Source organism: Loxodonta africana, chromosome 10, assembly GCF_030014295.1.
Source record: "Loxodonta africana isolate mLoxAfr1 chromosome 10, mLoxAfr1.hap2, whole genome shotgun sequence".
Classification (NCBI taxonomy): domain Eukaryota; kingdom Metazoa; phylum Chordata; class Mammalia; order Proboscidea; family Elephantidae; genus Loxodonta; species Loxodonta africana.
Genome location: NC_087351.1, coordinates 24,165,198 through 24,175,598, shown reverse-complemented (window position 1 = coordinate 24,175,598; position 10,401 = coordinate 24,165,198). Strand labels below are relative to the sequence as shown.

The 10,401-nt window shown below is 37.4% G+C and overlaps 1 protein-coding gene across 1 annotated transcript; it reads right to left on the bottom strand.

Annotated features, from left to right (window-relative positions):
* Window positions 1-470: 470 nt before the first annotated feature.
* Window positions 471-9,646, bottom strand: LOC100671152 (olfactory receptor 4F3/4F16/4F29-like). Its single transcript, XM_064291878.1, has 2 exons — window positions 8,715-9,646; window positions 471-675 (listed from the first exon to the last, which is right to left on the bottom strand). Exons 1-2 carry the CDS (start codon window positions 9,644-9,646, stop codon window positions 612-614), a joined length of 996 nt encoding a protein of 331 aa, XP_064147948.1. The 3' UTR covers window positions 471-611.
* Between the last annotated feature and the right edge of the window lie 755 nt (window positions 9,647-10,401).

Here is a 10,401-nt window from a genome sequence, read left to right as displayed (position 1 = left end):
TTCACAGATTCGCCATTGTTCTTTATCTTTTCGCAGTATTCCATTGTGTGCATATACCATAATTTGTTTATCCATTCTTCCCTAATGGACACCTAGGTTGTTTCCATCTTCTGCTATTGTGAACAGTGCTGCAAGGAACATGATGTGCCTCTATCTATTCCTGTGACGGCTCTTATTTCTCTAGGATATGTTCCAAAGAGTGGGATTGCTAGATCGTATGGTATTTCTATTTCTAGCTTTTGAAGGAAGCACCAAATCAATTTCCAAAGTGGTTGAACCATTTTACATTTCCACCAAAAGTGTGTAAGTGTCCCAGTCTCTCCATAACCTCTCAAACATTTATTATTTTGTGTTTTTTGGATTAATGCTACCTTGTTGGTGTGAGATGGTATCTCATTGTAGTTTTGATTTGCATTTCTCTAATGGATGATTATCATGAGCATTTCCTCATGTATCTGTTAGCTGCCCGAATGACTTTTTTGGTAAAGTGTCTGTTCATATCCTTTGCCCATTTTTAATTGCGTTATTTGTCTTTTTGTTGAGATTTTATGGATTCTTGTAGATTTTAGAGATTAGACCCTGATCAGATACGTCATAGCCAAAATTTTTCCTCAGTCTGTAGGTTGTCTTTTTGCTCTTTTGGTGAATTCTTTGGATGAATATAAGTGTTTGATTTTTAGGAGCTCCCAGTTACCTAGTTTCTCTGCTGATATTTGTGCATCATTAGTTATGTTTTGTATTGTGTATATACCATATATTAGTGCTCCTAGCATTGTCCCTGTTTTTTCTTCCATGATCTTTATTGTTTTAGAATTTATATTTAGGTCTTTGATCCCTTTTGAGTTAGTTTTTGTACGTGATGTTAGGTATGAGTTCTCTTTCATTTTTTGCAGATGGATATCTAGTTATGCCAGCACCATTTGTTAAAGAGATTGTCTTTTCCCCATTTAATGGACTTTGGGCCCTTGTCAAAGGACAGGTGGCCATAGGTGGATGAATTTATATTTGAATTCTCAATTCTATTCCACTGGTCTATGTATCTGTTGTTGTAGCAGTACCAAGTTGTTTTGACGACCATAGCTGTATAATAGGTACTGAGGTCAAGTAGTGCAAGTCCTGCTTTATTCTTCAATAGTGATGTGCTTATCTGGGGCCAACTCTCTTTCCACATAAAGTTAATGATTAGTTTTTTCCATCTCTTTAAAGAATGTTGTTGGTATTTGGATCAGGATTGCACTGTATTTGTCCATAGCTTTGGGTAGAACTGTCATTTTCACAATGTTGAGTCTACCTATCCATGAGCATGGTATGTTTCTCCATTTATGTAGATCTTTTTTGGTTTCTTGCAGCAGTGTATTGTAGTTTTGTTTGTATAGGTCTTTTACATCCCTGGTTAGATTTATTTCTAAGTATTTTATTTTCTTTAGGGGGTATTATAAATGGTATTGTTTTCCTGATTTCCATTTTATCATTCTCTTTATTGCTGTATAGGAATCCAACTGACTTTTGTATGTTTATTTTGTAATAACTGATCTGCTGAATCTGTTAGCTCCAGTAGTTTTCTCATAGAGTTTTTTGGGTTTTCTACGTACAGTATCATATCATCTGTAAATAGGGACAGTTTTACTTCTTCCTTGCCCATTTGGATGCCCTTTATTTCTTGTTCTTGCCTTATTGCCCTAGCTACGACTTCCAGCACAACGTTAAATAGGTGTGGTGACAAAGGGCACCTTTGTCTTGTTCCTGTTCTACAGGGGAATGTTGTCAGCCTCTCTCCATTAAGTATGATGTTGGCTGTTGGTTTTGTGATACCCTTCATTACCTGCTATAGCTATTTTATTGAGAGTTTTTATCAGGAATGGATATTGGACTTTTTCAGTCTTTTCTGTGTCAATTGAGATGACGATGTAGTTCTTTTATTTATGTGATGAATTAAATTGATTGATTTTCTAATGTTAAACCATCCTTGCATACCTGGTATGAATCCCACTTGGTAGTGGAATATTATTTTTTTGATATGATGCTGAATTCTATTGGCTAGATTTTGTTGAGAATTTTTGCATCTATATTCATGAAATATTGGTCTTTAATTTTCTTTTTTGTGATGTCTTTGCCTGGTTTGGGTATCAGGATTATGATGGCTTCATAAAATGAATTCACAAGTATTCCTTCCTTTTCTATGTTCTGAAATACTTAGAGTAGTACTGGTGTAAGTTCTTAACTGAATGTTTGGTAGAATTCTCCAGTGAAACCACCTAGGCCAGGGTTTTTTTTTTTTTTTGGCAGTTTTTTTTAAATTATATTTTCAATCTCTTCTCTTGTTATGGTCTATTCAAGTTTTCAACATCACTTTGTGTTAATTTGGGTAGGTAGTGTGTTTCTAGAAATTTGTCCATTTCCTCTAGGTTTTCAGATTTTTTGGAGTTTCGTTTTTCATAAGACTCTGTTATGACCATTGTTATTTCACTTGGGTCTCTCGTAATGTCTCCCATTTCATTTTTTTTTTTTTTTTTGCGTCCTCTTCTCATTTGTTTTCAGTTTGGCCAGTGGTTTATCAATTTTTGTTGATTCATCAAAGAGCCGACTTTTGGCATTGTTGATTCTTTCCATTGATTTTCTATTCTCTATTTCATTTATATCTCCTCTGACCTTTATTATTTCCTTTCTTCTGGTGGTTGTGGGTTTCTTTTACTCTTCTCTTTCTATTTGTTTGAGTTGTGTAGCTACTGTTTTAATTTTATTCCTTTCTTCTTTTTTCATGTGTGATTTATTATTATAAATTGATCTCTCAGCAAGGCCTTTGCGTGTCCCAAAAGTTTTGTTATGATCTGTTTCCATTCTCATTTGATTCTAGTAATTTTATGATTCCATCTTCGATTTCTTCTATTACTCTGTGGTTTTTAAGCAGGGTGTTATTCAGTTTCCATGCTGCTGATTTTTTTTCTTGCTCTTCCTCTTGTTAATTTCTACTTTGATGTTATTGTGATAAGAGAAGATACTTTGTATTATCTCAGTGCTTTGGATTTTCTTGAGGGTTGCTTTATGGCCTAAGATGTGTTCTATTCTGGAGAACATTCCATGTGCATTGGAAAAGAATATGTATTTTGAAGCTGTTCGGTGCAGTGTTCATATTTGCCTATGGGTCAATTTCACTGATTATGGCCTTCAGAGCTTCTGTATCTTTGTTGAGTTTCTTTCTAGATGTTCCGTCCTTTACTGATAGTGGTGTGTTGAAGTCTTCTGCTATTATTATGGAACTGCCAGTTTCTCTTTTCAGTGTTGTTAGAGCTTGTTTTATGTATTTTGGAGCCTTGTCATTGGGTGCGTAAATATTTATTATGGTTATGTTCTCATAATGGATCATCCATTTAATCATTGTATAATGCCCTTCTTTGCCTTTTATGATGGATTTCTTTTTAAAGTTTATTTTATCTGAGATTAGTATTACCACTCCTGTCCTCTTTTAGTAGCTGCTTGCTTGATATATTTTTTACATCTTTTGATTTTTAATAAATTTACAGCTTTATTTCTAAGGTGTGTCTCTCATAGACAGCATATTGATGGATACTTTTTTTTAATCCATTCTGTCACTCTCTGTCTATATGTGGATGAATTTAGGCCACTTAAATTCAGTGTAATTATGGATAGGTGTGAGTTTATTGCTGTCATTTTGTAGTGCTTTTTCTGTGGTGTTGTCATTTTCTTTGTTCTTCTTACTCTCCTGTGCTGAACTTATTTTGTTTGTCACTTTTTGTTCATATCTTTTATTGTTGTAGATTTTGTGTTTTCTGAGACTTTATGTTTTTCTTCTTTATTTTGATGAGTAGTTTTGTTAACTTTCTTTGTGGTTACCTTGATATTTACCCTTATCTTCCTAAGTTTAAACCAGTCTTTTATTACTTGGTATCACCTTGCCTTCCTCTCTTGTATAAAGTTCTATATCTACACCATTTATTTCCTTTTTTATTGTTCTAACATTGTTGTCATTTAGAGATTAACCTCTCTGGTTCCTTATTGTAAATATTTTAGCTTTAATTAAACCTTGAGAGTTCATTTCCTAGGTTGCTATCTGGTTGTTGCAGCCTTGCATCCTAGATTCAGGCTGTCATTTGATGTTGTTTGTTCTCAAACAGAAAGACTTCCTTATAATTCTTGTAAGTTTGGTTTGGTTTTTATGTATTCCTTTAATTTCTCTTTATCTAGAAATGTCCTAATTTCACCATCACATTTTGAACTAGAATTTTGCAGGATATATTACTCTTGGTTGGAAATTTTTTTTTTTCAAGGTTTAATATATGTCATCACATTGCATTCTTGCCTGCATGGTTTCTGCCAAGTAATCAGAGCTTAGCATATTGTTTTCCTTCTGTATTTGACTTTTTGTTTTTCTCGAGCTGCCCTTGATATTCTTTCTTTGTCTTTGGTTTTAGTGAGTTTGATTATGGTATGCCTTGGTGATTTTCTTTTGGGGTGTATCCTACATGGGATTCATTGAGCTTATTGGACGATCAGCTTTCCATCTTTCTGATATTATGGAAGTTCTTTGTCAGCAATTCTTCAGTGATCCTCTCTGTGTTTTCAGTTTTGGAACTCTGATCACTAGCAAATTTTTGCTTTTGATTGCATCCCATATCTTTCTCAGGGTTTCTTCATTTTTCTTCATTCTTTTTTCTGATTTTTCCTCAAGCAGAGTTGTATTCAAGTATTTGTCTTCAATTTCACTCATGATGTCTTCCATCATTTCAAACTGCTCCTCAGCTCTTATATGACACTGTCTGTTTTCAAAAGTGAAGAAAAAAATCTTGTTCTTTTGGATTTCTAATTGTTTTGTGTGATTTATAGTTGTGAATTTATTTTGGCATTTTGTTCTTGTATTATTTTCCTAAATTCTTCCATTTTTTTGTCTGTATTTCCCATGAATTTGTCTGCCTTGTCTGTGAATTTGTTTATTTTTTTCCTCATTTTTGTCTACCTTTTGTTTCAACTCTTGGATAGCTCTGAATATTAGAGATTTGAATTCCCATCAGGTAGTTCCAGTGCATTTTCTTCTACCAGAAAAGTCATCTGGTGTTTTATTTTGGACACAGGCTGGAACCATCCTGTCTTGTTTCTTTTACATGTTTTGACATTGTCTGCTTTCTTCAGGACATACAATATTTATTTTCTTCATTTGTTGATGGTAAATTTGTTTGTTTTTTCTTTCTTTTTTGTTTTATTTGGTTACGTCTGAGCAGGCAGGCTGTGCATTCTTTGTTGTTTGTTCGTCTGTAGGCACAATACTTCTTACCATCTTGTCCAGTGGGCAGACCAGTCACTCTCCTATGGTGCAGCAGGGCAGGTCCAGTTCAAGGAGAGGGGCTGGAATGGCTTGTGGCAAGTACTGGGGCTGAAAGGGTGGCACGGTGGTCATTGAAGGGCAGGTTCCAATAGACCATGCCTGTGTCACTTGGGTGTGTGATGTTCAGCCCATAGTGCAGATAGGCAGGAGAGAGGGGGGAGGTTGTGATGTGTAGAGTTAAGTGGATATGAAAAATAACAGAAAGAGGAGAAATAGGAGCCAAAAAAAGTGGTCAGGGAGCCTACCATTGGAGTGATGCAGACCCGGGGATGCCATGTGCTGGTGGCTTTCTAGCCAGGCAGTGAGGCAAAGACCATCAAGAAGGGACAGCTACAGCACACACAGCTAGATGGGTGGGAGAAAGGAATGGAAGGAAGGGAGAGAAAGATAAGAAACTAGATTTAAAGAAAAAAGAGAGAAAGGCACACATGGCTAGGTGGTCAAAGGGAAGGAACGGAAGGAATGTAGAGAAAGACAAGAAACCAAGAGGGGGGAAAAAAAGGTGCTGGGTGATTGGGAGGAAGGAAAGGAAGAGGGGTAGAGAGAGAAAAGAAACCTAGAAAAAATGGAAAGGAAAGAGAGAAAAAAAAAAGAAAGAAGGAAAAAAAGTGCCCCAAGGAAGGCCACCGGAAATGGGTCCCTAGCTGATCGAAGCTGCACAGCATCTCCAGAAGGAGCAGAGATGGCACATGGCACCACGTGTTCAGAAGAGTGTAAGAAGGGATGTATAGAGAGACAAGAAACTGCAAAAAAAAAAAAAAAAAAGGACAGAAAAGAAAAATACCCCAAGGGACCCACCAGAAGTGTGTCCCCAGCTGAGCTGTGCTGCGCAGCCTGTTAAGAAGAAGCAGATACGGCACACAGCACCAGATGTTCAGGAGAAAGACAAGGAAGGAAAGTAGAGACAGAGAAGAAACTAAGAAAAAGTGAAAGAAGAAAAAAAAAATGCCCCAAGAGAGTCCACCAAAAGTGCATCCCCAACCAAGTGGCACTGTACAACCTGTGGAAAAGGAGTGAAAATGGCACACTACACCAGATATTCAGGAGAAGAGTAAGGAAGGAAAGTTGAGGGAGACACAAAATTGAAAAATGAAAGGAAGAGAGAAAGAAAAAGAAACATAATCCCCAAGAGAGCCCAGTGGCTTGGCAGTGAGAACTGGGGAAGTGGCTCCAAAGCCACTAGGCACTTCACAGCCTATCCAGAAGGGGCGGAGATGACATATAGTGCCAGGTGTTCAGGAGATGGGAAAAGAAACTGAGAGAGAGACAAGAAACTGAGAAATGAAGAAAAACAAAAAGGAAAAAAGAAAAAAATAATAAAAAACAAAAAAAGAGATGCCTCCATGGATCTCACCAGTGTGGAGACACAGACTGGGGAAATGGCTCCCAAGCCACACAGTACAGCCCATCTAGAAGAGCCGGAGATGGCACACAGTGCCAGGTATTCAGGAGACAGGAAAAGAAGATAAGTAGAGAAAGATGAAAAAACAAGAAATGAAGAAGAGACAATGAAAAAGAAAAAAAAAATGGCCCCAAGAATTCCACCGATATGGCTGCACACACAAGGGAAGGAACTTCCCAGATGAGCAGCACTTTACAGCCTGTCAAGAAGAAGCAGAGATGGCACACGGAGCCAGGTGTTTGAGAGAAAGGAAGGGGAGGAGGTGAGAGACAGGGAAGAGACCAAAAGAAGCTGAAAAAAGAAATAACAGCAACAAAGAAATGGCACCGAAGGAGTTTGCTGGTGTGGACATGGCAAATCCACAGGGCACAAAGCTGGTGCCTCTCTGGCTGAGCAACTGCTGCCCACCAATAAACAGCAGATGCCAAGCAGGGGTGGGGGGTGGGAAAGGAATGTATTGGTGGTTACCTGACACCCTGTCTCCTGCTGGGAGCTCCGTGAAGCTCCTTTCTCATACTCTGTCCACCAATCTCTGACAGGAGTCCAAAATGACGAATACCTGCTGCTCTAGCTGATAGGAGACCTCCACTCCCTATCTCTCCTTGCTATCTGCTCCCTGTCAGTCTGTTATTCCCTTTGGTGATTGGTTGAGTTCTTTATTTCCTCATCTGATGCTTAGGGTTTCAGGATTGATGCTCCTCTCTGTTTCAATTATTTTTTCAAGTCTTTGCTGTGCAAGGATGGCATGGTGTTTCTGTCTATGGCACCACGTGAGCTTCGGCTCGGCTTCTTCAAGTTTTGATTCTCCTCTTCAAAACACTACCATTTCATTAATTTTGTTTTACTTGTCCTCAGGTAGTTGTTTTTGTTTTGGCTTTTTTTTCCAGAGTGTTTAGATATAAATATAATGAGAAATATAAGCTGTAGTGGGCCTATAACATCGAGGCCTGAACTGATAATCTCATACAGGGTTTTCACAAGGCACAATGAAAACTTGTGTAACTTTGTATTGCAAAAATTTGATACATATATACGTGCAACTATAATTCTCCCCAGGAACAAATTTTGGGGTTTGTAGGTGTATTTCCAGGAAATGGCACAATGCCAGATATATAGTGAACAAAATATAATTTGAGGGTACAGTTGAATGAGAGGAATAATAATTATTGATCCATTTATATACATACGTACATGAACAAAAGAAAGCCAGTGGATATCATTAATTTAGGCTTTTCAAAATTTTTCCCAAAAGGGTTTACATGAACAAATATGAAAAACATTGAGTGATAATGGGGGCAGGTATCTAAGAAGGAAAAAAAAAACACACCAAAATGGGTAGGACACAGAACACACAGAAACAGTAGAGAATAGTACTCCTCTGGATGGATAGTAAACTTTCAAGATGATAACCAAACCCAACCAACCCAGTGCTGTTTTACTCGCCTGAAATCAGATTGTTTTAACTATTTGAAGAAGAATCTGAACAGAAAAAGTTTCCTGAGAGACAAAATAAGTACACCCTCCAAATCATAAAGTTGATGGCTCATAATAGCCTGAAGAATTTGAATGAGATATGAATACCATTACTGGCAAAAATAGAGATAAATTATGGTAAGTGAATAATTAGCATCATCGTTACCTGTAGAAGCAGATTATGAGGAACTATGTGGGTAATTTAAAAGACAATGATAAACTGATAATCTTGAGGAAAAAAGGGAAGCAAAGAAACCAGCTAGAAAGAAATGATTGTAATTACTACATATTTGTACAACCCAACTGAGTCAATATAATTTTTGAATTAACATTTTACTTCTCTAGATCCTTCATTCTTCATAGGGAAGAAGAACATTCTTAATGAGTGTGGTAATGCTCAATTTATTGTTGATGCATTAAAACAACTAATCTAAAATGTCAGATATAAGAATTTAAGGTCAATGATGATCAGGATAAATACCTTATAATATTATTTATGAGATCTTTCTGAAAATCATAAGTGGTCTGAAAACTCTCTTCATTGCTGTCTTCATCTCTTTATTCCTGAATGTATAGATGACTGGATTTAGAAAAGGAGTGAGAACTGCATCAGAGAGAGCAAGATATTTGTCCATCTGTGAATTGGGATGTGGCCACGTATAGACAAACATGGTTGGACCAAAGGAAAAAAAGACCACAGTGATATGAGCTGACAGAGTGGAGAGGGCCTTGGGTGAACCAGCTGAGGAATGTTTCCAAACAGTGAAAAGGATGAAGATGTAGGAGATGACAAGTATGAAGAAAGAACCAACACAAAGGAACCCACTATTCACAGTGACCATAAACTGCAATCTGTAGGTATCTCTGCAAGCCAGTTGGAGGAGCCTGGGTAGGTCACAGTAAAAACTGTCCAATACATTAGGACCACAGAAGGGTAAATTAATTATAAATGCCAGTTGGAACAGTGAGTGAGTAATACCAAGGGCCCAAGCAGCAGCCAGAAACAAAATGCACATCTGTGGGCTCATGATGGTGAGGTAGTGAAGAGGTTTACATATGGCCACATACCTATCAAAAGCCATGGCTATGAGCAGCACCACCTCCACGCCACCAATGACATGAATGAAGAAGATCTGAGTAATGCAGCCTCTAAAGGAAATGACTCTGTGCTTTCTGAAAAGGTCATAAATCATCTTGGGGGAAGTAGCAGAGCAGGCCCCCAGGTCAATGAAGGAGAGACTGGCCAGTAGGAAGTACATAGGGGAATGTAAGTGAGGATCAGTGGTCACAGAAAACACAATGAGGATATTTCCAGTCAGGCTGGCCACATAGAGCCCAGAGGAGAAAATCAGGAGGAGGAGCTGGGTCTTCCGTGAATTGGTGAGTCCCAGAAACACAAACTCAGACACCACAGAGTGATTACCTCTATCCATTGATCCAGCTAATGGGGGCTGTCACTGAAATTGTAAGAATTAAGAAAATGAGGAGGAAATTTTGATTATGAGAGATGAGAGTGACCTTAATCATTTATGTTGCAGTGTTCACATTATGAACAAGAATTACATGGTAATCCAATTCTTCACACTTGCTCAATGATGATGTTCATGGTGATGATAAGAGTAACAGTAATGACGTAAGCACAAGTCAAGAGAACACATGATGATTAGAACTATCAGCAAAATCGCTCGTAGCCTTAAGTGATAGTAGAGAATTAGGCAAGAACAAAAGCTTCACAGGTACCTGCAGCAAAAAATAAAATATACCAGTAAGAATATAACCTTATTTGCAATGAGAATAGTGAAGATTATTAGCATAGCCTGCTTCCAAAAATAACTTACAAGGAAAGAACATGATTGGCAAAAAAAAAAAGTATAACTCTGTGTTATTTGCATAAAAATACAGTAAGTGGGAATAAATTTAATTGCCCAGAAAGGGAAATTAGGCAGCTTTTCATATCATACTTGACCTTATTTTTCCCTCTCAAAAGCATTACATCTCCCCTTTATACTCATTTTCATATAATCCACCCCAAATAATTTATACTCTTTTTTTAGGGTCAAGGAGATATATTATGATTAATCAATGATTACCCCTAGGAGTAAGTATTCTACGAAACATGAGATGGGACTGAACTAAACAGAAACAAACAAAATGTTAAGATACATATTGAGATTAAGGTAGATAAAGG